The sequence below is a fragment of the Parus major genome, chromosome 5 (assembly GCF_001522545.3).
Source record: "Parus major isolate Abel chromosome 5, Parus_major1.1, whole genome shotgun sequence".
Taxonomy (NCBI): domain Eukaryota; kingdom Metazoa; phylum Chordata; class Aves; order Passeriformes; family Paridae; genus Parus; species Parus major.
The window spans coordinates 27,177,914-27,204,273 of record NC_031774.1 but is presented as its reverse complement, the minus strand read 5'-3'; the positions used below and the strand labels follow the sequence as shown (position 1 = coordinate 27,204,273).

The 26,360-nt window shown below is 39.0% G+C and overlaps 1 protein-coding gene across 3 annotated transcripts in view; it reads left to right on the top strand.

The window, feature by feature from the left end:
• The window catches only part of SIPA1L1 (signal induced proliferation associated 1 like 1), a 134,545-nt gene extending 109,687 nt beyond the window's left edge, over window positions 1-24,858 (top strand). For 2 of the 3 annotated variants that reach the window (XM_015630768.1, XM_015630771.2), the window contains 10 exons: window positions 12-136; window positions 2,781-2,899; window positions 5,267-5,706; window positions 11,559-11,798; window positions 12,879-13,044; window positions 15,747-15,990; window positions 19,031-19,177; window positions 21,313-21,427; window positions 21,906-21,987; window positions 22,745-24,858. In XM_015630768.1, coding sequence (XP_015486254.1) covers window positions 12-136; window positions 2,781-2,899; window positions 5,267-5,706; window positions 11,559-11,798; window positions 12,879-13,044; window positions 15,747-15,990; window positions 19,031-19,177; window positions 21,313-21,427; window positions 21,906-21,987; window positions 22,745-22,888 — 1,822 coding nt within the window. In that variant the 3' untranslated portion in view covers window positions 22,889-24,858. The remainder of the gene's footprint in view (window positions 1-11; window positions 137-2,780; window positions 2,900-5,266; window positions 5,707-11,558; window positions 11,799-12,878; window positions 13,045-15,746; window positions 15,991-19,030; window positions 19,178-21,312; window positions 21,428-21,905; window positions 21,988-22,744) is intronic. The other variant, XM_015630772.1, reaches the window with a different exon arrangement.
• Window positions 24,859-26,360: the final 1,502 nt, after the last annotated feature.

Sequence of the window (26,360 nt, the reverse complement as noted above, 5' to 3'; positions counted from 1 at the left end):
GGGGAGAACAGGTTTGGAATTAGCCGTAGATCCCCCGCTTCCATTGACAGGCAGAACACGCAGTCGGACACGGGCGGCAGCGGCAAATCCACGCCCAGCTGGCAGAGGAGCGAGGACAGCATCGCTGACCAGATGGGTACGTACCGAGCTCTGCACAGGCCACCAGGTGACTTTGGCAGTGCCTCTCCTGGCAGACACAGAGCCCCCTTAAGTGCAGTGCTTTCAGCGGCTTTCAAAGTTAACCTTGTTCATCAGGAAGAATAATTAGGTCTGGGGCATGCACTGAAACTTCTGTAGTCTGCTTCCTTGAGACCTATGAATATCACCTGAGGAGGAACTGATTTCATTTCCTTATTTGATTGTGGGATTAAATCTGCCTCAATGCTTTTACCCTGAAGCATTCCATCCTTTTAGAAGCGGCTGGGCAGAAACACTTACTAATTTGTCTTGCTGTTGAGGACTTGTTTGACCTTACCTGTTCTCCTGAGCAGCTTAGCTTAGTTTAATTTTTGCTTACTTTGTCTAAAGTGCTCCTGATGCTTCCTTTTCAAATGGTGCTATTTAAATGCAAATTGATTATTTGATCATTGAAGTTATAAAAATACCATGTGTAAAATGGAAAAAATGCAGTTGAAGTTTAAATAGTGAAGTAAATCTATAGGTAGGTAATCACCTTCCACAAATGTATACATTTTCACTGCACATGGCAATTAAGCTGTCAGCTGAGGGATGTATTATCTACATAACATCTGGGAACTGAGAATTTGTTGTTAGGCCTTCCTTTGAAGTTATTGCACATGAGCCTTCAGCTACAGCTATGGCTTGACTTGAAATGATTACCAATAAGACTAACATCAATGAAAATCTCCTATCTAAAAACAGCATTTTTCCAACATGACGACCCTGGCCAAGGTTGCTAGATTGTGTTTTTCTAACTTTTTTTACTATAGATTAAACAATTCCTTACTTTTTTATTGCATCACTGTACAAATGGATTAGTGTTTAAGAGAGAATACACTTCAGTGAGATGAGGAATTGAAGGCATATGCTGCCAGCCTCTGGTTCTGAAGATGTTCTTGGTTCACACACCTTCACAACCTCAGTAAGGTGTGCCTTCTTATCAAAGCCATCTGTCAGTCCCTCCCTCACAACCCCCATACTTCTCAATAAAAAACTGTGATTATACTGATCTGCAGTTCTCATTTTGACAGAACAATTTTAATTGCATATGTTTTGAAACCCTGTGATGGTAATGACATGTAAAAAGGATCTTTTGCTTAGCATTACTTTTGCAGACCAACAGTTGTGTGGTGGTGCTGGTACTGAGTGGAGCTGCCAACAAGTTCTGCTCTACAGTGTCAGGTGTAAACATATTAGCAAAAGAAATAAGGCCAGAAAGAACGGGAAAAATTGCATTGTAGGAGAGATGGTGTGAGCATTTGGCAAAGGATGAGAAATGCACAGTGACATAAAATCCCTTTATTTTATCTCTTGTGTATTGTCCTGCATTCACAGAGTTGGAAGCTTCATCTCTGGTTGGAAACTTTATTGTCAATCTGATGAAAGTTTGATTTTATGACAAATAAGTACATTACCACTTGGGATAATGTGTCTCGGGGTAAACAAGGCTTTAGGTGTAGTGAATCCAGACACCTTCCTGGCCTCTCCTTTGCTACAGATCACCTTTGTTCTGTGTTCACCAGCACTGCTTGCTGCCACTTGGCAGGGGAGATCAACTTTGATGATATTATGATATTATGGTATTATCATTATTATTCTTTTAAAAATTCACAACTTTAATTTGTTTTTTAAAAAGCTCATAATGCTGCAGATCAAGATGAACAAACTGTAGCTGTGCTGGAGAAAATACTGCTATTTACAATGGATATTGTTAAGTACTTGATGTTTGTAAGCAGATATTCTACTTAAAAGGAACATTTTTAGAAGTGGAGAATATATATATATAAGTATATGCAATAACTCATAACTGAGATTCTTTTTAAAATACTCACCTTGGGCTCTGGAAAGGCAATTACCTACCTAACAGGCTGTATCTGAACACCCTCTAGACCTCCACAGTTATCTCCTGGGAAAATAAGTTTTATTGGCCAAGTACACTCTTCTGAGTGTTCATGTAAGATGAATGATTTGATTTCCATTCACTTTTGTTGGGTTTGGTTTAATATTCCTTTTGTAAATCTGTGCAGTTTCCACATTCACAGCCGGCAATGTTTAAGATAGTATTATATCAAGAGGTTTATTTTTTTTTCACTATCTTCAATTAGAAAATGTTTGTTTAACTCAGCTTTGGTAAGAAATATGTGTAGTACTTCTCCTGGGGAAAATGTGTTCATTTAGATGATCACAGATTTTGCCATTGACCTGCATTGCATAGAATGCCATTTAATGAAATGTGGGTGTTCAGTCTTTTAAATCTCTTGTCAGCAGTTATCAGACATGTAGAGCTCCAGTGTCAATACCCTGTGAAAGTGAATAGTCTGCTGTTTTAATGCTCTGATATAGTGCTGTTGGACAGTGGGGACATGATACTGTTCAGGTATTTCCAACAAAAGTCAGAATGGTGGCAGCTGGTTTTTCATGAAGCCTTAATGGTTTACACACGGCAGGAGTGGGCCCCCACTTCCTCCCCTGTGTTCTGTCACAATATGTAGCTGGTTTTGTCTAAGGCAGTGTTGGGAAAATTGCAGTGGAAGATGAGGTTACATGTTTTCTTAGCTTGTGGCACTGCTCTCAGTCCATGGTTGTGTGCTGTGTTGCAGAGCCAACGTGCCATCTCCCAGCAGTCTCAAAAGTATTGCCATCCTTCCGAGAGAGTCCCAGTGGAAGACTGATGAGACAGGATCCCGTGGTACACTTATCTCCAAATAAGCAGGGTCATGTAAGTTATCCTAAAAAAGGAATTATTTAATCTTTTGCTCCATAAGCTCTTGATACCAAAAGGGTTGTTCAAAGTTATATTTAGGGTGTCAGTTTAAAAAAAAAAAAAAAAAGTCTGTTCCTTACCTAGAACATGGAGAATGCAGTAGAGCAGGCCTGTTGGTGCCTAAATCCTACATGACAGCATATTGAAATATTTACTAGTTAATAAAGATTTGCTGCCAGTTGAACAGCAAAGCAACGTCTTGTCTGTTATCTTGTGTGACGTAAAGGATTTGTAGAAATTTGAAAAGCTATTCCTAGACCTCATATGTTAGACTTACAGTTTAACTAGTGTATCTTCTAATGCAGTGCCCAGAAAGCTGCTGCTTCGAGACAGAATACTGGTTTTGGTTTTTCATTTTCTCCTTTTTCACAATGTACCTTAGAAACTGTTGGAAGGCTGTCTGAAAGGACTCCTGGAATCCTGCTGAAAAAAACCAACTTATTTGTTTTATTTGTTTTGAAGTTCTAAATGGTAAAGTCTGTCTTTCTGTCTCTGCAGAGTTAACTTGTGGAGACTGTCATGCCTTTGTGGAGACTGTCACTTCCCATTTTATATACAGAGAGATAGATAAATACAGCAAAAATTCATAGATTTAAAATGTCTTGAAAATTATTGAAGTCACTATTATAAAAGAAGGACACTTTAAGCTTTAAATTACTCAATAAGCTGTATCACTCTTTTTATTTGTACAACAAGCTAAAATACTCTTATACAACTCTTATAAAATAAGAGTTGTGTTGCATGATGCTACTGAAAGTATTACTTACATTTATTTAGATGTGTGAAAGCCTTTAATTGGTTCCAAGTCTTTAATTTGCCCCTGCTTGCCAGCATTATTCTTTCAATGCAATTGGCAGTGTTGCTTCTAGATTACTAATCCATAGCAACATGTATTTATTATTTTAAAAAGAAAATACCAAAGAAACCTGTACAGTAGCGCACCTGTCTTCATATTCTTAGAAGCACAGACTAGTTTTTAAATTTAGATTGACCTGTTTTTCATGAGATGTATTTGACTGCATAATGATGTAATACATAACTCATTAGCTTGAGCGCCAAGTGCAACACTGGAATTATTAATGCTTGCATTATTCCAGTTTAGTCATTGTTAAAATAAATCTTTATAATGTGGACAGATGGATATGCGAGTGATGAAGTTCTTAATGAAGAAAAGTAACTTTAATTGGAGATAACTAGGAGTCCAGATCAATTTCATATTCCCCCATTTTCCTGTCAATTCTTTCTTTAGTATATTAAAAGACATGTATACAGATGATTCCTTGTTCTCAGTATGCATCTGTTCCCTATTTCCTTCTGAAAACAGATGCTGTATCTGTTTTTTTATATCTCTCTGGGATCTCTGTCTTAGTCTGCTCAGTAGAAGAGGGGTAGACAAATAGAAAACTCCTAAGTCTCCTTTCCATCAATTCCCTTTTTCCCAGGCAATGTGGTCATCCATCAGGTGTGTTGCCTAGTGCTTCAGTTCTGATTCTGTAGAAGATCAGAACTTAGTTAAGTTCAGTAGAATTGAAATGGATATAAATACCTCAAAGGTAGATAAGCTACCTAGCAGTAAGAGTATGACAAGAAATTCTTCTTGAAATGGGATATTCCACCACTATGAAATTAAGGACATTCAGTTTCTTTGTAACAGTGGGCTGTAACCAAGGACATACAAGCTAGCCACACATTGGCATGCCCTGACAGAATAATTTAAAAGCATTACATTAAAGCTTCTTTTCATGCAGTTCTGCTTTTTGGACAACAATTTCACATTAGTTAAATGTGAAATGTGATGTTTCACTGGTCATTTGCAAAGGACACTCCTGCTGAGGAGGAAAGACACACTACTGCCAAGAGGAGGAAGAGAAGTGGCTATGGTAGTCTTTGGCTTTTTGATAGGCAACTGGATTACTAAAATAGCATGCACTTTCTGTAGATTGGTTCTATTTCATGTTCTAAAACATTGTAGTCTTAAAATATTTTTAATTATTGTAGTTATAAACCAAGTCAAAGTCTACATAGCTCAGCCAGTTTCATTGCAGAGCAGAGCTGTGCTTGAAAGGAGCTACTACAAGGTATTTTGGGACAAAATACAAACAACTCAGGCTTTTCCTGCCTTCCCAATCCATAAGAAAAGTTTATGTGCATTCAGCACAGAGGATGTGCATTGTGTTGGAATCAAATTTTTAGAGTTTATTAGTCTCTTCAATGTATCTATCCAATTCTTCCAGGCAGGAGAGTTCCTACTGTACAGTGGTGGCTTTTGTAACCCTTCATTTTCCCCTCTCCATTGTCATAATTTTGTCGTTTCTTCTGTAGTCTGACAGCCACTACTCCAGCCATTCCAGCAGCAATACACTCTCCAGCAATGCCTCCAGTGCTCACAGCGATGAGAAGTGGTATGACAGTGGAGAGCGCACGGAATCGGAGCTGAACAGCTACAACTACCTTCAAGGGACGTCAGCCGACAGCGGCATAGACACCACTTCCTACGGCCCCAGCCACGGCAGCACCGCCTCCCTGGGCGCCGCCACATCGCCCCGGACAGGGCTGGCCAAGGAGAAGGTGGCGCCGCTGTGGCACAGCTCCAGCGAGGTGGTGTCCATTGCAGACAGGACATTAGAAAAGGACAGCCACATGGACCGGAAAGCTGAATCTTCCCTCAGCCTGGATATTCACAGCAAGAGTCAGCCAGCCTCCAACCCTCTCACAAGGGAGAACAGTGCTTACAGTTTAAGTGATGCTGTCTCACATACAAGGTAATTTTCACCTCTTGTATGATTGCCCCCCCCACACTTATTTTCCCATTCTCACTCTCTAACCTGTCAAAAGTGAGAAGTGGATGTTGAAGAGAGGGGGCTCTACTTAGGTTAATCAGTGTTTTGAAAGACTTCACTGTGCAGAATGCTTGAAAATTAGGACCTTTAGTCTTCACATCTGCTACTGCTCATAGTACTAAAAGTCTTTAAGAGCATATTCTGTACTAAACTGCTGCTTCTAAACTATCCTTAAAGACAGACATGTCTGATGTGTTCATGGGGAATATCTTGCAACAACTGCACTTCATGTGTGGATCAGAAAGGAGATCGGTCCATGTTATTAATGAACAGTTTAATATTGGGTTTATTCTTAGTCTTGCAAGTACTCATTTCAGATGTTTTGCCGTTTTTCCTCAGTCTTTGTGTTTGGAAATCTGCTCGCAGTTGGTATGATCAATAATGAGAGCAAGTTGCTCGTGAGTTCTAGCATGTAGATCTTAATCTCATTCCTACTGCAATCTTGTGGGTATGACAGGTTACAGTCACCTTCCCTCTCTCCTCAGTTTTATCACTTGTAAAAATCAGCAATATCAAGTATGTGTGTAATGTGCTTAAACATCTCAAATGGAAGATACCCGCTTTACAAGTTAATCAGTGCTGATAGAAGCAGAAAATATGTTAGACCATTTTCCTAACCCATTTTCCAAGAACCATTCAGTGTGCTTTTAAAAAATATTCCTACTCTGTCACACTTGCAACAAGAAAAAAAAGTAGGTCTTTCAGGGAGGATGTGGGGTCATCATAATTTCTTGGCCTTGTGGAGCCTGACTGTTGCATTTTTGTTCTTAAGGCACCTCTGTTTTGAATGTGTCGCTAAAATACCTGCAGACTGGATGTCCAAAGCAATTTCTGGTAATTGTCTGGAACAAAGCTGCTGTGCAAGACTAGATCTTTGAGAACAATTCACTAGCTCCTCATACAGTAGTAGCTGCAAATCAGGGATTGTCATAGAGACTGTAATGGTCTCCATGTGCTTTGTCATGGTAATTCTGACTAAGTAATCCATTAATGGTGGTCCCACTCTGGTTTACTGCCTCTCTTCATTGGCCATTTTTGGCACCAAAGCTCATACTCAATTGACAGAAATCCCACCCAGATGTTTGAGACTGGTGTGTTTCCAGTAGCTGTGTTTGTATGGACGAGTTGAGCAAATCTGGAGAAAACACTCCACAGAAGGACTTACTTGGATTTCTGTCATGCTAGTGCGTTCCCCCTTCTTGAAGGTAAAAAGTCTACATATGATGGTTGTTTACAGTGTTACAGCTTTTATTTTAAGATAAGCATGTTTATGTGCATTTTTTAACACTCAGCAGAATTTGCCACATGTCCTGAAGTACTTGTCTGAATGTAACAGGCAGTGACATCAAATGTTGAGGTTTTTATATAAAATGCTGATTGCAGTAAAGTTAGTAGCACTGTCATTTGGAAGGATTTTTTCTGAACCCACTTAAGGAACCCTGGAAAATTTATGTAAGTGTTGGAAGCTTTATTGTAAAGCCTGATGGAATGGCACCTTTGTATATCTGAAGTTCTGGTTTCTTCTTCAAGCACCAAATAGGGTTAGTTCCCTAGAAAAGCTGAGAAAATTTTATAGAAAGAAACACTTAGCAGGGCAGGCACACTGTGACAGCCCTCCTCTTCCATACTTTGCAATTCGACTGCAAACTGGTGTCTAGGTTGTTACCTCATTATTTATTATATTATAACATTGTGTCTCCAAACACAGTGTTTTCTCTTGTTGTTGTGGATTGACATAATGTTTCTCTGATGGTATTGAAATTATTCTCTCCTTATAATTTTGGGGCTGTCACTGAAATTTCCAGATAAAGGTTTCCTGGGCTTTATTCTGGAGAAAACAGTTGATGTTTCTTTTGGCCAATTTCTTCTTTCATTTAAAACTGAGATGTTGGTAATGCAGCCCTTTGCAAAAAGGAGTGGTAGCAGTTTGCAGCACACATGGGGCATGATACTTTAGAAGTGCAGCAATACTTGCACACACGTCGTTTGTTGTGGTGGATTAAAAACAGACTGACTCACGTTCCTTCTTTATTATTTTTTATTTTTTGAAGGCTAGAGCATGTGTTTGATGCCCACAATAAAACAAAGGCAGAGTCTGGGATAAAAAGCTTTGATTTTGTTTCTTGTGCCATCCTCAGTTGGTGGTTGTACATTGAACAGCAGTGGAACCCTAGGTCATCCAGCTGTTTGCTCCCAGCTCTCTCACCGCTTCCTCTGTGGAGGCACAACATTTTGGAGCTGGAGGCTGGTTAAAGTGGCACTTCCAAAAGACAAGCACAGATTATGGAGACTATTATGAAGATGCCTACTTCAAGGAGGTGAAGGAGGGGAGAGAAAGAAAGGTTCTGAACAGGCTGCTTTTCATGAGAAATGAACAGCTTAATTGCTGTGTTTCTCTATCAGTTTCTAAATTGCTATCCTTTGTTGCTTCTCACTTTTTTATCTTTTGCCTGTGGATGCCATAATGTCTGTAATGTCTTTAAAATCAGGTTTCTGAGCAAGAAGAAAAGGAATATAGCCCTAAAAAGATCTCTGTGACAAAAGCAAAGAAAATAACTACAAATTAGAGTGTTTGTGTCTGTAGAAGACAAGAGTGATAATTACTGCTCAGATCATTTAATGGTGCATAAAAGAACTTGTACCTGAGAACTGGTGGCAAAATGTAAATTATAGTGATTAACTTTTACAGCAGAGCTTCTGGCTGGGTTTTATTTTTCTTTTCCACCCCCATTCCCAAAGTCCTTCCTGATGATTGTGCAGATTTCTCATAGCATCCCAGGAGAAGTGCATTATGTAGGCCAGTAATTATACAGAATCATTATAGCTGAATGTCATTAAATGAAGCAGTATGTGCTGATGGCATGAATTCCTTACAAAAAAAAAATTAAGTCAAACTTTCATTTTTACCTAAGCTATACAGCTTATGGTTTTCTTACCAAAATTAAAAGGATAATCTTGACTATTTGAATCAAGTAAATTTTTTATTACTTCTGATAATTTTAAGATATTTAAAATATTATTTATTGTAGAGTGCTTTTATGAATGGCTCATCTGCAGTTCTTGCAGACAGTCACATAGTATTTGAATGTTTTCAAAATTCAATCCTTGGTGTCTCAATAATTGAGGTGGGAGATAGGGGACCAATAGTGACCATCTCTGTCCTGAGAAAGGGGACTGAATCTCTTCCAGATAAAACTAAGCTGGTCTAGGTATCTGTTGAAGTATGATGAATGCTTCCTGGTGTCAAATATTCTGATAACTTCCCATCACTACCATAGTGCTCCAGCTCTCTTTTAGTTTTTGTAGAGTTTATCTAAAGCCTTTTGCTCTTCACCCATGCTCTCAGTTAACAAGTGTCTCTTTGCCTGTCAGTGTACTGTTGTCCTGCCTGTGTTCACTGGTAGGGTGAAAAGCTTCAGTCATATTCACAGTCCTGTGTGCAGTCCTGAAAATTCTATATTGTAAAAAGCACAGGTCATAATATGCAGTGCACCTTAAAGAAAATAATACTTAAAATCGTATGCTAATTTTACTAGTATTTACCAGGCTGCTCTTGGCATCTATTATATGATGCATATTATAATAAATATTCAAATAACAATATTTAAAATGCACAAAGTGTATTTATAGCATGTTATATAATAAATATTATACATGCATATTATATAAATTTTATGTCAAGCATAATTAATATCAGTTGTTACCTTCTTTCCCCAGTTACATTAAGGATTAACACCATTAGCCTATCCAGGAGCTGGATATTTATTTTTACTGGTTTTTATTAACAAACATTTTGTCACAACTAGCAGTTCCTTGAGAAATACCTGATAGGTTGAAGAATTCTGAGAAGTGGACAGATTCCTTTCTGCTTTTTCCCTATACTGAAGCAGAAAAACTTTGATACTTCTTGAGTATATTTAGGAGGGAGTAAAATTGGCAGTCTATGCTGTTATGCTAGTGATACCTTACAAATGGGGTGCTTTACTCAGCATGTATATGAGATTTTTTTCAGTATTGGAAGAGACAAAGGGGAAATGAAGAAAAATTTGCTGCCTATTCCCCTAGCTCTTAATTTTCTCTGCTTTCTTGCTGTAAACTATGCTTACGTGTATCTCTTACAAATATGAAGGTTGTGCTGTGCAGCACTAAATATATGAGGTTGTTGGACAGGAAAATATCTTCCTGTATTTCCTCAGTCTGCTGTCTTTTGTATAGGCCTTTCAAATGTAGAGGTGGAGGGCAAGAAGAAATACAATGCTTTAAAAGAAAATCTGTATTACTGTAATTTGCTCTGTATGCAAGTGGAGAGGTGCCTCTTGCCCCTGATGTGTGATGGCCCTGGGCTGCAGCAGGCAGCAGAAGGCTGCAGTCCACCCAGGCTCTTCATCAAGCCCACAGAACTTCACTGCTGACAGTTGTGGTGCTTAACTTGAGCCACATGAAAATGAAACATATTTCAGGGTGATTCTTTTGACTCCATCTGTTGTCAATGGAGAGAGGAAAGAAACTCCAAAACATTAATTCTCCCTGCATATCTGAGATACCTAATTTAAGGCAAGCAGAACCACCTCCTTAGGATATTTCTTCATTGACTATTACAGCAGGAGCCAGACAAGTGGCATAGATTAGATAACTGGCTGCTTGAGACTAAATGTAGGTGGTATTATTTTCCCAGGTGGCAACATAAATTTAACCTTAATTTTTTTTCTGTTTCAGTAAGAGGGATAGATGTGAAAATGCAATTTTTATTAAGTTATGAAAAGATTGGTGAAGAATTTTCTGCTATGCTAAGGAAGAAGAGATTATTCAGTGATTTTATTTAGCCTTCCAGCTAATTTTTATTTCTCAGTCAGCAACTGTTCTCTACCATGGGGCCATCTGTCTCAAGTTCCTTCACTGCAGTGTTGGATACAGGGATGAAAACGTGGATAAGTTGTGTAGAGAGCTGGTAGAAATATATATATATAAAATATTATATATATTTATCCAGATATATAATGCTATTTCAGTATTAAAGCTGTACACAACAATTTCCTGTTATAAATGACTGACCTTTTAAGGTTGTTATAATATATGTTGTCTAAGGCCAAGCACTCCTGATAGGAAGGAAGTTCCATCAGATTTGAGTATCAGCATAACAAAAGAGTATCTTCCATTTAAAGCCCCTCTCCTTCTCCCAAAAATGTGCAGTTGGTCTTCCCAGCTCCATTTTCTGTCTTGACAAATGGTGATACATGTTAGAGATCTGCTCTAACTTCTGAATTTAACTGGGTTTTTTTCTTCTTGCAAATGCTAAATAAATGCTTTCCAGGTGAAATTCAGGAACCCCTGCTTTGAGAGCTGTATTGGTTTCTTCTTTAGTTTGTTAACTAAAGAGATGTTTCTTATTGCTTAAATTCCTTCAAAGTATGTTTTCTTTTAAAGCCAGGAATTCCAGCAAGAATTTGCACTTCAGTTCTTTTTGCTAATTCAACTAAAATCTCCTGTATTCCTTTTAAACTGCCTAATGACAATGAACCCCTAGATATCCCTTTTTGTGAAGGGTGGCTGTATTGTATCCTTTGAGGCAGCTTGCAAAATTTTTCCATTTCTACGTGAGGTGTTTTTAATGAAACATTGGTGGAAGGCCCTTAAGAAGAGCCATGTGCTTTTGCTACTCTATCTGCTCTTGATAAGAATAACATCTTGTGCACAGATTTCTGATCTAAAATCAGTTCAACAAGGCCCATATATACACATTTGAGGCAATTTTTGTCTTTATGTTCTTCTCCTAGCACCATGAGCTCACGACACTCTGCCAGCCCTGTTGTTTTCACCAGTGCCAGAAGCTCCCCTAAAGAAGAGCTTCATTCTGCTACTTCTCCCCAACTCGCACCTTCCTTCTCCTCCTCCTCTTCCTCCTCGTCTGGTCCTAGGACTTTCTACCCTCGCCAGGGTGCTACTAGCAAGTATCTGATTGGATGGAAAAAGCCAGAAGGGACAATAAACTCAGTGGGGTTTATGGATTCAAGAAAGTAAGACTGTTTTTTTGTTCTCTTGTTTGATCATTTGCTTTAATTGTGAAAGAAGCATTTTGACCTGTGACAGTTCTCTGTAGAGAAGAGCACAAGACTATTTAATACAATGCTTCATCTTCTGTAGAACTTAATCTGTAACCTAGTCTTCTTGGAGTACGGTTTAAATATTTGATAGTTGGCTAATCTCATTCCCTGTTAACTTGTAAAAGTTGGGGGTTTTATCATTTCTAGAAAGCTCTGTGGATTTCAGTCCTATTAAAGCTTATCTTTTCTTGGGACTACTTAAAGGTGACTCAGAACGCTACTTGAGAAAATATTAGAAATCCTCTTATTGTAGAGCCTGAGTTTTACTTAAACCTCTCATCCATGTAGTAGTACTGTGCATGTTGTGCATTAACTCTGGCATTCCACTTTGCCTTGTTAAAATTGCTGCCGGTATCCAGTCTAACTGGCTTAAAGCTTAAGGCAAGCCATATCTCAGCATTACAATATGCAAGCAACTATTTTGGAAGAGAAATTGAGAAACAACTTACTAGTGAAAATGCTGTTAAGTATGATTCAAAAAGCAAGTAGTTCAGAAAGCCCATTTCAAAGTAATTTATTCAAACCTTCTTGACTGTTACTGAGTCAGGCACAGTATCCCTAGATGATACCAATAACTGGCTGTCAAAAGGAAGTGGTGAAACTTTGTGATAACTACATTATAAAAAGCCAATTGAAATATTAAAGAAATTTGGTGATTTGCTGCTTTTGGGCTTACTGAAGACACATTTTTTTTAGCTTTATACAGAATGCATGCTATTTTAATGAATTCAGTCCCTTATTGGGAAAATGTATTACATTAACCTTTGAATTATTTTATTGTATTACTAGTTGATGTTTTTAAATAAGCTTAGTGCTTCCACAGACCTCCACTAAGGTGAGTCTCTGCCGTACCAGTGAAACTTCTTCCATCCTCTGTGCCCTCTACTTAGTTTCTTTCTTTTAAAAACTTGAGGGTGCTATAATTCTTGTTTCATTCATGCCTCCTGCCCCAGGGCTTTGAGACCTGAATGTGTCTGTTCCATTTCATTTAAGACGTCACCAGAGTGATGGCAATGAAATGGCCCACCCTCGGCTGCGGGCGTCCGCAAGAGACCTGCGGGCATCCCCGAAACGAGCGTCCAAGTCCACTGTCGAAGAAGAGCTGAAGAAATTGATAGATCTTGATAGCCCAACACCTGAATCCCAGAAGAATTTTAAGGTATGTCAAAAGGAGAGATAGGATCTTTTCTATTCTCACCCATAACAGGAAAATAAAATGTGAGACATTCCCTGAATTCTCATTGTGGACAGAAAATAATCTCTTTGTAACTGATTACTGGAGAACTAATTTGGTGAAGAGTTTCATTGTTACAGTCTCTGCAATATTATTGCGTATTTGTTACATATTTATTACATATATAATAATATTACATATTATTATATATTTGTGTTGAGATTTAAAGAGGCTAATATGCCAAATTGCAGAGAACATTTAGTACTGCTGCGTTATGGAAAATCCCGTAGTGTTGTATTTCATATTTTAACTGTTCTTCCCTGATTGCATCACTAGACAGTGACTTACTGGCAGTATTGAAACTCCTTGCAAAAAGCACACTTTTATACCTCACTAATCCTGTTATCCAAAATGATCCCTAAACTTAAGGCTGTATTTTTGCAGAGTAGATAGAATCATTTCCTCATGTGTTTCAAATTACGTTGAATAAAATGTAAGTGCATGTATTAATTTTTAGAATCCATAATTTGGAAGAGAATGTCTTGATTTCTAGTCTTCATGTACAGCCAGTGCTTGTCATCCAGAGCCCAAATTGTTTCCACAGCAACCATGCAGAAGGGAGAGCTGTAGCTTCTCTTTTTTGCTAGTAAAAACCTGAAGTGGCTTATTAAAGCTTGTTAGTGTGGGTTCCATACACAGATTATTTAAGATGTTGCTTTTGAGGCCAGAGATAAAAAAAAACAACCTTGTCATTGTCAAATCAGCTTTTTCTTAGGTTTGTGGTAGTTGTGAGGGGAAATGGGACATGGGTGATGCGAACACCTCCTGTTGGTTGTTCTGAGCAAGAGAATCAGTCTCATTCCAAGTTATCTTCCCAAGTTTGCTGCTTTTCTGCTGTGGGGTTAGTGAATCAGTTCTTACCCTGATCTTTATTTCCTGGTTCTACTTTTGATAAATTTAAAAGCAATTTTAGCAAGTTAAAAACATTCTGTCACAGCAATAAATTGCATGTTAAAAGTAAAATTGCATTTTTAAAGTAACTTAATTTTGCACACTGTATGACTTAGATTTCATATTACAGAAAAAGTCTTAGAGCATAAAAATTTTGGACACTTTAAAAGAAAAGAAAGAATGATAATGTCCTGCATTAGTTCACTGCACCAAAAATCATTCTCTGTTCTGTCTGTTGGCTGACCAAGGCTTTATTTGCCAGTAGAATTTGTTCTAGGCTATGATTTTGTGTGTCTTGTCATCTTTGTTTTATCTCCCCAGCCTTCCTTATCTCCGTCCCTACTATTTGGGCATTGTATATTCTCAGACAAGTAACATTGTCTCTTTTCCATGCTCTGGTACCAGAACTTTTCATTAGCAGGAGTAAAAAAAAAGGCAGTTCAGTCTCCATATGCCATAGTAACAACTGTGTGCCAGAAGCTGTCATTTCTGTAGTGTTAGTGGTATGTGCAGGTTTGTATTGTGATGGACAAGTCCTGAAGGAGGCAACACCGAGGGGAGGATTTGATAATAGAAAATTGGCATGAGAAATAGAAAGTTGGCTTCTTTATTTCCTTATCTTCTGATGATAGCAAGGTTTTGGAAGTAATGTTAATAATTCTGATTCTTAATCATAAAACAAACATGTCCAGCAATGTTCTTATGTTGAAATTTGTAAGAGGTGAGGGGATTGGAAGATTGTCTTCCTGTGTACAACACCAACAGTCCCTATTCCATGCTGTTCTCCCACCTTGTAGTTTGGGATTTTGGTCATAGGAATAGAATATTGTCTGTTTAAACATATTTTTTTCCCCTCTCTCCAAGAAGAGAGGACTATTTTTATGTGCAAATTAGCAACTGGTTTTAACTGCTCTTTTTGTAAAACCCATTTTCTCCTTTTTTTTTGTTTTTTTTTTGTTTTTTTTGTTTAAACTCTCTTACAGAGCAATTGAGGCTTTGTAAAAATTTCTCCATTAAAGCCTTTGGACCAAATTTCAACCAAACTGTAAAGAAACATTAAGCCTTAGAGATAGCTATGTTGCTACAGGTTTCATGGAAATCAAAGTCTCTGCTGGTGGGAATGGTCATGATAGCAACTCTCTGGCACTGGCCTGAGAGTGCAAAACTCCTGGCTACCCCAGCATTGCTTTCTCTTGTGTGGAGCATGGAGGAAGCTGGGATGACGGTGGGGATAAGACACAAGCTCTCTTATTCATGGGACTGCTTTTGATTCAAATACTTCTGAAGACCCACAGCAGTGTGTTAGTTGATCAGTAACAAGAGATTTCTAATTAGTTGTCATTTGCTGGTGCTGTGCCTGCAGGAAGGCAGCCAACCCCAGGCAATGGGAGAATTCTGGTTTGTGCAGCATTCAGGCTCTTTTGTATCCGTTTGTCTGCTACACATCAGCTCTGTAGTCAACAAGGGCTGCCTGAGATTTCCACTCCAGGAGAAGTTTGAAGGGTGGGTGTTTGAAAGTTGAAATGTGAGACAGGCTAAAAATAATCTATATATGTTACCTAGGTATAACCTCCTTAAAACCCAATTCCTTCAATTCTTTTTCCTGTCCACTCTGAAAAAATGCTATGTTAACACTTTGTTTCTTACTTAAAAAAAGTTTTTAAAAATTATTTCAAAAGTTTCTTTATTGATTATTTTTTTCTCATTTCTTTTTATTTGTGTTTATGAATGTATAGTCACACACTCTGTCCTGTCAGTCTCCCTTTCCCAGCACTCCTACCACAAGGCGTGCCTTGCAAAGGACTTTGTCAGATGAGAGTATTTACAGTGGTCAAAGGGACCACTTCTTCACCTCGCGGGCCTCGCTCTTGGACCAAGCCATGCCAAATGATGTTCTGTTCACCAGCACCTACCCTTCTCTCCCAAAGTCGCTGCCGTTACGGAGACCATCCTACACTTTGGGAATGAAATCACTACATGGTAAGTGGATTTCCCATTTTTCAGCTTTCAGAGGAAACCTTTGTGAATCATCTTGGAGGAAAATGTTTGTTACAGCAGTTGGCAGTTCCATCTTGATCTTGCTCAGACAGGGAGAGTCCAGTCACATCTCTGAAAATATAAAAAGGACAGGAATTTAATTTTTTTTTCCTCACTTCAGTGGGTGTAAGTTGGCATGACTGGTCATGCATTTGCATTTTGGAGGGAGCATAGAAATTTGCCTCACTGGCTGCAAGTTCCTTTCATTTCTTCTAAGAGTCACCTAGATCAGTTGGACCAATGGACAAATAATGTATGTCTGCTTATCCACCAGATGGAACTTCAGGCATCAGTTCCTTAATGAGGGACTATGGGAACAAAATATGATTAGGAAAATGATACAAAAGTGGATAAATACTAGTGGACACTTGGATATACATTTACACCAGATACAGCTTTTATTGTGCCAACTGTTCAACTGGTTTTAAATAAATTTCCTCACCCTATTTATTTTACAGCACTTGAATTACTTATTTTAGTCACACAGTTAACCAGAAAATGTCATTTGTAAAGTGCTGTCAAGAAGACTCAGCTTTCCCCCATTAGTTTACTGGAAGGTCTCATTATGATTATTTGATGGGTTGTGTGTTGCTGCACGTGAATGTCTCAGTAAGAAACGGAGTTTTCACAGGTTCCCACTGTACTTCATAACTGACTGTGTTCTCCAGAAATAGAGGTAGATCTCAGGGTTCAGAGTCTCAGGATTCTTCAGTGTTTTCTGAGAAGTACATATCTGCTCTGATTTATTCATATTTTAGTGTGTTTCAAGAGGAAAATGCAAGGCTATCAATAGATTCAGCTCACTATAGTGGGCCCTAAGTACAGTCTGTATTTAGCTACACAGGATACATTTGACAGTGAAGGCTGATGAAAAAATCTATTTTAAATTCTTTTCATCTGACTGTGATCACCAGGCATCAGTTTTCAGTGTTGAACCTGACATTTTCATGAGCTGTTGTGTCTGTTTAACATGTTTCTTGCATAAGAGTTAGGAAACTGAGCTCTTTTCATTTCTGTTTTTTATATGCACTAAAATAACTTCGCAGACTTGGTTATGCTTGTAACTGGATGGAGGACCTGGCTTCTGAGGGCTTGGGGTCAGATGATCAATGATGCCACCTGAGTACAAGTGGAAAGCAGTACTTTGTCTCTTTCTGTTTAAATGCTGTATTTTCCAAAAAGAAAACTACAAAACCTTCTTTTGCTGTCATGTTCTTTTCCACACTAAACTGATAACTCCTCCTAGCACATAACCTTTCTACCTCTGTCAACAAAACAAGATTTTCCATTTTCTATAAAATGTAGGAGCTGCAAGATAAAAGGACCAGCTATTTGATTGGCACAAATTGTCTTCCCACACACACATCTCTGAGAAAAGGATTAAGCAAGCTAGATATTTAGTACCACAAGTATTTGTTGGTTCCAGTTATTCAAAATTCTTTAAATTCAAAGATTCCAGAGCACATCAATTTTTTTAAAGAGGAAAAACAATGAGCTAAAAATGCTTGTATTTACTCATCTGCCTTAACAATCCATCTCATATTTTTAAAACAGGTAGCTTTTCAAATAGTTTTCATCTAATTGCATGTATCTTTTCACTAATTGGAAATCTCTTCATGTTAACAGCCTCCAAAATAACTCTTTTGAGAGCTAAGACAAGAATCCTCAGTGTTAATGTTGAGCCAAAATTGCATTTACAAAAAGTAAATACACACAGAAAAAAAAACCAACCCAAGATTTCTAAGCAAATAAGTGAATGCTGTGTAGCTTTTCTGGTCACTGTTCCCCAGGCAGCAATATGATTTAGCTGAAGTTCTTACAAAATTATTTTAGTTACTGAAGTTATATGGTTATTAGACTATCCAAAAAAAAAGAAGGGGTGAGGGGTGGAGGGGAACTAAACAACACAACTCATGACATTTTGGGATTGTATCCTGCCTGTCACACTGTCTTTCTGTGCTGCATGATCCAAGCAGACTCTTCACTATATTCTTCTCAGCTTCCTCCCAAGTGCCCAGTCCATCTTCTCACCCCTGCATCTCTCTCTTCTAATACTTCCTACAAGGTTTTCCAAACTTCTTTACATCCTGACAGAGGATATGAGAAAGGAAGTTGTTGCTGCTTCTGAGCTTGCACACGTGACCAGGCATTGCATGCACATATCTTGATTGTCCAGCCAATAAACTGAAATAAAGTAGATAATTCTTGGTTGACAGTTTGGTGTTGCCCTAATTAGTGGTGAAAATCTAAGTGTTTCACTTTTGTTGTTTGAATTTGCACAAAAATTGCAGGGATTTTGAATCCTTCTTTCAAGCTTGCTGATGTGGGTTTTTTTTTCCATAGTGAGCCATGTAACACCTTTCGGATGGGTGTGGCTATTTTTTAGTAAAGATCTGAAGGTTTCACTAAGCTCCTCAGAGATGTGCAATGCTCTGGAAGTAATTTTAAGGGTTTTCTTCTTCTGATTCATCTTGGTTGGCTTAAGTCAGCTCCCATTGGTTTACAAGACTGTAAAGAGGAAGGAAAAATAACCCACGGTTTTGTGTTGGGGTTTTATTTTTTTTTTTTGGTTGGTTTTTGGGTTTGGTTTTGTTTTGTTTTCAGAAGCAAATAGATGCCAGGGATTGTAGAAGCCCCAGCAAGCGGCAGAGCCCTCTAAAGTATCTTCAGCTTGTGCAGAGGCAGGAATTGTTGGGTGGAAGAGTACTGCCCCTAGGGCCAGTGCTAGGGAATCACAGATTGGCTTTTGAAGCACTCAGCTGCAAAAGTTAAGGCAAGTTAGAAAGGAGCTGAATGTGCTGCCTTTAGAAAACTTCTTTGTAAAGGGCTGTATCTGGTTAACTGCAGTTGGTCAAACATTCTTCTGAATTTGGGATTCAAAAGTGCTATGCCAGAAAAGTTAAGAATAGGGTATGCAATAGTATTAAGAAAAGAATTTTCAGGTGTTTTGATGGAGTTTATAATCTATTCTGCATCGCTCCAGGAGAGTTTTCTGCCTCAGACAGCTCCCTCACAGATATCCAGGAGCAAAGACGGCAGCCCATGCCAGACCCTGGTCTTATGCCATTGCCTGATTCTGCCTCTGATCTGGACTGGTCAAACTTGGTAGATGCTGCCAAAGCTTTTGAAGGTAAGTTTTCAGAATATAATACTTAGGAAGCTGGTCTTTGCACACTTCATTAAGGACTGTGGGTTTTGTGGTTGTTTGGGTTTATTTTAATCCTGACTTTTAGTTTTGTTGTTCTTAATTTTCTACTTAGTTTGACGCTTAGGTTCATTTAAAATACTAACTCAAGTATTAAGAGCCTGAAACTTTGTATGTAATATTCAGATACCATTTCTTCATTCTGGAATTCCTCGGTACTATGGTTTGGCCAAATCTTTGTGAAACTGGCCACTTTATATTTAATGTAAAGCAGTTAAAGACAACTGGTGTGGGAAAGGCATTCAGCACTAAAGTACAAAAATAGTGTCATATGGTAGGGGAAAAGCACTCTAATGATTGCTTGCTTACTGCAGTAGCGAGAAGTACATGTAGTGCAGCTGAAGTTTGCTACCAGGATAATTTGGGAAATACGCCTTGTTGGTAAATACTTTTTAATTGCTTCTGCATACCCCAAAGATGTAGGTTTGCATGTAGGTGTTGTTTCATCCTGGCATTTTCTGTCTCCATGACACTTGGTAAGCTGGAGACCTGTGAACTGTCTAGATACATTTGAACCTGAAATGAAATGCAGTTTAGACAAAAGAGAATTACTAGATTCCAAGGTGTATGAAGCCGAAGTGCCCATTCTTAATGTCTGTATAAATGCTATCCCACCTTCATGGAAATGTTTTTTAACTGATCTTGAATCTTTTAGACCTTACTCAGCATGGTTGGAGAAGGCTGTGAAGTAATTTGGTTTCTTGGCTGTTCTCTGGTAGTAGCCTTATATATCACTAGGACAGTGCATGTCTCTATGGGTGTTCAGGATGTACTCGTGTCCTCTGCTCTGCTGCCACAGGAGTTGTAGGAGCAGCTTGACTCATATTTCTGCTGCGCAGTCTTGGAATGGTATTCAAAGTAAGACATGGTCCTCAAGAGGAAATGAATTTGTAGTGATGGTTTTTTCATCACCACATATGGGTGAAACTCAGGTTTTAACACATTTCTCTGTGGTTGGCAGTTTCTCTTTAAAGGATCCCCTGGTTTTTGGTGAGATTTATTTGACTGTCCTCATTAACCTGAATCCCTCACTTGGTAGGCCCCAGACTTCACTTGTTTTTCTCTTTAGAAGTGTGAACACAGTCACTGTGGTCAAGATAACAAACTGACAGCTCAGATGAAGAAAAGCTGGAGTAATGTGTTAGCTGGCAGCTTCATCTCACTGCTATAAAAATACATTCAAATTTGACTTGGAGAAGGATCTCAATATAATTCCATTGGTCTTTGGTTGTCTGGTCTCAGTATAATCCCAGTCTCTAGTCTCTGACAGGTGCCAGTAGGGATTGACACATACCAAGGAACCTAAATCCTAATTTGTGATTCTGAACACCTCCTCTACACCACTGATTCATGTCCTCAGCACAAGCCTCTGAAGTTACAAATTGTGATATCTGTACTAGCTGAAAGAAAAACGGCCTGGATCACTGAGCTACCCCAAGCTGTACTATAAAAATTTGGCAAACAGAAAAAGACAATACTCTTGTTTCCAGTGAGAGCCCAACAGCTGCTGAGGTTAATTTATTAAGCTTAAAGTCTTCATGTTGCTGTTTGTCACATAACACATGACAGTGATTTAGAGATGTGTAAGAACATTTGAACAGTTACAGAACAAGGCAGAGAAGAAGTTTCATATTTCTATGTGAAAACATTTGACAAAGCATAAGGAAAAAATTTCAGGTTCTGAAAAATGACATTGGTCAAATTGCACACAGTGCACTTCTCTTTCTTCAAGATAAAAGCATTCTTTATAGAGTGAAGGAAGCTAAATATATCTGCTAAGTTATTGGGTGGTATCATAGAGCTGTACCCAGGAAGACCTGCACAGTGCTGCTTGTGCCAGAGCCAGTTCTTCCTGAATCCAGTACAGTGGAAACCCTGGTGCAAACTCTCGCACTGCTAGTTTGCTTCTGTCAAGTGGACATTGGTATGTCAGATCATCACTTTACCTTGCTTGAAACAGACTGAAATTGCTGAGATGCTGCAGCGTAGCTGTTGTGCTCTGCATGAACAAATAATCATTACTGCTGCCATTGTTTTTCTCTGTATGTTTGCCTTCTCAGTTCAGCGAGCTTCATTCTTTGCTGCTGCTGATGAAAATCACAGACCTGTGAGCGCTGCTTCCAGCAGTGATCAGGCTGAGGACCAGCTTACTGCACAGATAAAGCCTTATACAGGGTAAGTGAATACACCAGATGTGCAGGCTTTCCCAGCTACAAACTAAGGAAGAGAGTAGGGATGTCTTTATTTGGAAACCATCTCCAGGCTTGATGCAATAACTCTTCACAAGTTCTCATGAAGATGGAATTAGGAGGTAAAAATTAAGGAATTGTAAATCTACTTAAACCTTTTTGCAGGTTTTTTCCTTGTCTGAGATGTTCCTGAACAAAGCAATGGTAATTCAAGGCATATACAGTGAGTTCAAGTAAAAAGAACTCAAGTGATGGGATGGCCCCAAGGAATCATGAATTTAATTTGCTCTGTTGTTTAATGTGCTGCATGTGTTCCATGTACTCTTTATGTTAATTTTATGACCTCTTGGTGCACACAAATGCATACCTTCATAAAGCCACTTGGTATAGACAAAGTTTCTAACTACCCCATATGAAGATAGTAAATCATATTGATACCTATTCTTGTTTCCTCCTTTCAACAGTAAAGAATCTCCTCCAACTCTCGCCTCTAAAGTGGACCAGCTGGAAGGTTTGCTGAAGATGCTGCAGGAAGATTTAAGGAAGGTAAGCATTTCATCTACAGAAGGATTTGTAAGACGCGTATTTAGTGCTTGGTGGTGCTAATAACTGTGTAATCCTGCTTTGCCATGCCTGAGCCTGTGACAGTATCATCCTTGTGTGAGAAAAAGACATTTCTTTGCTACTTTTCTCAGGCTTCTAATTATGCACGGCTGGGATGGGGTGTCTGAATTTGTAGGCGTTTGATTCCTCTGCTTAAATTAGGAGGGTGATTCACAGTACCTCCACTCCTAATTCAGGTGACACTGCAAAAGGCTTGAAGTTAGTCCATAAAAATGTATCCTGCTGATGAAAAATTGACAGTGTTATCTAAACCTGTAATTTCTGCTGTGGAAACTTCCTGTATTGTTTTAATGCCTACTTGGTCCAAGAAGGATCTGCTGTAGGGAGATGAAGTCTCTTCTCAAGCTGGGAAAGTATTTGCAGGAAGATTATCTGCCCTTTACTTAGTTAACCATCAGCACTTGTACACACAGAACAGGTCATGCCCAATTTTATGGAACAGCCTGGGGAGCCAGCTTCTGTACTGGGACCTAATACAGAGAAATCCTGTTCATGCAACCAAAAATTGTGGAAAGAAACATCACTAATGTCCCTTGGACATAAACCTGCATGTTACTGCACATAAAATCCTTAAAAAAAATGAGACAGATGCTCTCGTAGGAGATTCCTACTGCTCTAGATAGATAGGAGGCATGACCTAAAATTACCACTAAGATCTTTATTTTTCATTATGCCTAAGGAAAAAGAGGACAAGGCCAGCCTTCAGGCTGAAGTGCAACATTTGCGGGAAGACAACTTGAGGTTACAGGAGGAATCTCAGAATGCAACTGAAAAGCTGAAGAAATTCACCGAGTGGGTTTTCAACACGATTGATATGAACTGAGAACGGTGTATGAGGAAGGAAACTATCTGTTATGAATATTATTACTGGGACTTAAGCTTTAATGCCACCTTAATTATGACATGTGAAAGTATAGTCAGAGCAATTCCCTGTTCTTCATCCTCCAATAACCCTTTTTTGCATCTCTGCGCGCACTCAGAACAATTGCAGATCAACAATCAATGTCTGCCTTTTGTAGAAAAAACAAAGTAAATAATTTTAAAAGGTAAAATAAAATAAAAAAATAAAAGTTTAACTGCTAAAATGTGAATGTCTATTTTTTGCACATTGTCTCTTTATCTGTTATGTACAAAATGATTTGGAGGCCAGGATCAGGCTTGCTGTTCCATCTGCCTCTGTTTCCATTAACTCCTTTCTCTGTTTCAGGTAATCTGCTTTTCCTTGCAGCTTTGGCGAATATTATGACATCTAGAAAATTAGAAAGAAATGTTTACTTTACTGCTCTTCTAACATTGTTTTCTGAAGTATGCCACAGACAAGGGGATGTAATGCAATGTTTTAGGTGTCTCCTTAGCAATTTGCGCTTGGTAACTAGTGCTACCTTCCCATACATTGCAGAGAGCGCGCGTCCATAGTGTATGGTACAGTACAACCAGCATCACAGCTTAGAGAGAGACTAGAGAGGTGAGCCATGGGTGAGGCATATTATCACACATCTATTGCATTAGCATTTCTGGTGGCCTTTGTTTCCTGTGGAAACAATGGCTGCAAGTACCTTTACAAACAGCAAAACTAGGCATGCTGCGGTTCATACCACATCAGGCAGGCTGAAACAGAAGTGATCCAGTAACAGTGCTCAGTTAAGTACAGCCCCCTTCCCTTCCAGGGGAGTCTGTTGCTTGCATACGTGCAGGAGACTTAAGCTGAAGTTGTAAAGAGATTAAGCTTTCTTTTCCCCCCCTGAAATGTCACCATGAAAAGCCACACAAACCATCACTGTGTACCTGCCCTCCCATTCTGTTTCCCTGGTTTTCTCAAATCACGACAGATTTGAGAAAAGTTTATTCAAGTTGTGTTTTATTGCATGAGAGATCTTACAGATCCTTTATTACGGAAGATAGAGGAATATGTAAAGGGAAATTAGAGAAGTGTATTTTTCAAAGCACCGGGACAGGATTGGAGCTCTGAAATCCCTAGTCCCCAGTGAAATTGTCTCGCAGGAGATTTCCCAAACTGCTTCATGCCAGCAAAGTTGATTTCTTGTTCTTTGAAGGAACAGCTAACTTGCCACAACGTGTTACCTCTACAGAAAATACCTTTTAGGTGTCAAAATACAGCTTTTAAGCACTGCAGTCTGCACAGGCATTGAACTGTGCAGTGTGCTGAGAAACCTTTTCTACTCCCTTCTGAGGGTATAGTTACTACCTTAGTAAATATTGCCTTCCATAAAGTGCAGTGTATTTGGGGGTTAATTTCGAGAGCTTCCTCTCATTCCCCTTTATCACATTCTCAAATACACAGATTAAAATCACTGGCACAGTCTTGTCACAGACTTCCAAGTTCTCTTCAAATCCCTTTTTCACGCTCTTTAATCTTGCTGCACACAAGTACACACTACACTTCAACCTCAAACTTCATTTGTGATGCTAATCCCCATGGAGTTCTTCTCTAATGTTTTGTCATGGAAATGGATCTCTTTGGAACTATTTCTGGAGTGCTTTTGTAAAGGTTTAGAATGTCTTGGGTTTTTTAATGACTTGTATGAAGGAGATTTATATAATGCCTGATATTATTTGTAAATGGGAAATATTGCTAACATCTCTGAGCATCCTGAAGTCTTGCTTTTATTCTCTTTTATTTTTAAGTTTGGTTTTATTTTATTTCAAAAAATATTTTGGGACTTGGGGCAGACTATTTATTAGAGTTTTGCAACAGAGTTCTTCTTGTATGATGCCACTGAAGGCTACTTGTAAAATTCTGACAATAAAACTCATTTTAAAGGTTCTTCTAAACCATTTTCTGATTTTGTTGGATTTGTTAAGATTTTCCAGAGTGTCCATTTCTTCCTGTTTTCTTCTTGTACCACTTTTCTCAGTGCTTATTGATACATGAGTTCGCTTCTCTATTAGAGTCCTAATTTTTATCCCTCTGAAGCCCATTACTTGATATATAAAAAATACTTCATCCTTTGACTTTTTATTTGTATTATTGCACAAATGTATCTTCTTCCCATATTTACAAGAGTTTGCTACCTTTAACAGTTACTCTGGGCTTCACCAGAGTGATCTAAAGGAGAGATGGTGTTTTTTTATAATTTATCAGGATTTTAGAACTTAAGAACTTGGACTGAAATTAATTTAGGTGAAAAGCAAACTGTCCTGGCTCATCTGCCCACAAAGAACAAAACCCACAAAGCTTTCAGTGTCTCAGAGCCAAACCTGTGAGTGTGCAACATCAGTTTTTAGGCTTGGGAGGGTGGGGCAGATAATCTGTTTTTTGTTTTCCAGATCACCATCTTTCACTTGGGAGGTGACCTTGGAAGTGTTTTGAACAGATGTTTTTTTGGCACACTGGATCAGTATTCTGCACAGCTCAAAAATGTGGAACTAGGTCAGTCCGCGGGAAAGTGTCTTCCAGTTGACTAAATAAATCCCTACAAGCGGGGAAAGAAGATTCATCTCTTTCTAGCACTGAAGTTACTGGACCAAGAGAGCTCTGAAGCAGCAAGAGCAAATAGAAGCATCTGATGAAAAATTAAGGTTGAATCTTGTATAGAAAACTAGATGCTCTCTTACCATTTGTAATTGGATCCTGGTAGCTGAGTTGAAGGAGAAAGCTTCCTTCAGGTCAAGGAGTTGCCCTGTCCACATTCATAATGACTTTGTGCTAGAGGTTCCCACCCTCCACCACACACAGCATTAAGTCAGCTTAGACTAGGGCAGGATCAAACTTGCAGGCATCTCCTTGCAGCTGGAGCGTGATTGGCATCAGCAGAAGGTGGCTGTGGGAGCAGTGTGGGTAGTAAGGGCCATCTTCCTGTTTCACCCATTTCTCCCACAGAGTAATGGTTTATGTTCCTGGAAACAATTTAGTATTCCTTGTCTACATACACAATTTAGCATACATGTCTACATTGCAGTGCAAAGGTGCTGTTTCCCTGTGACAGTTTTTTAGATGGCTGGATGTGGCTGGTACAGCAGCAGAAATCTACCTTCCCTCCAAATCCCCCAATCAGGGTGTGGGGATGTCACCACAGAGGGGCTGTAGCTTGCATGATGGATAGTACTCCTCTCAGAAGTGCTGCTGGGCATGGGTACCAGGTCAGAGGGTGGTAACAGTGTGGTAAGGGGTGAGCAGGGATTGTGAGGGGAGAGGCTGGTGGGAAGGGGCCTGGGCAGTTTGTGGGAGGCCTGTGTTCTAACTCAGTGAACAAGTAGCGTGAGAGCCTTTTCCCCAGCTCTTCTTACTGAGGGAAAGGTCCCCATAAACCAGGCAGAGCCTAGTAGGATTGACT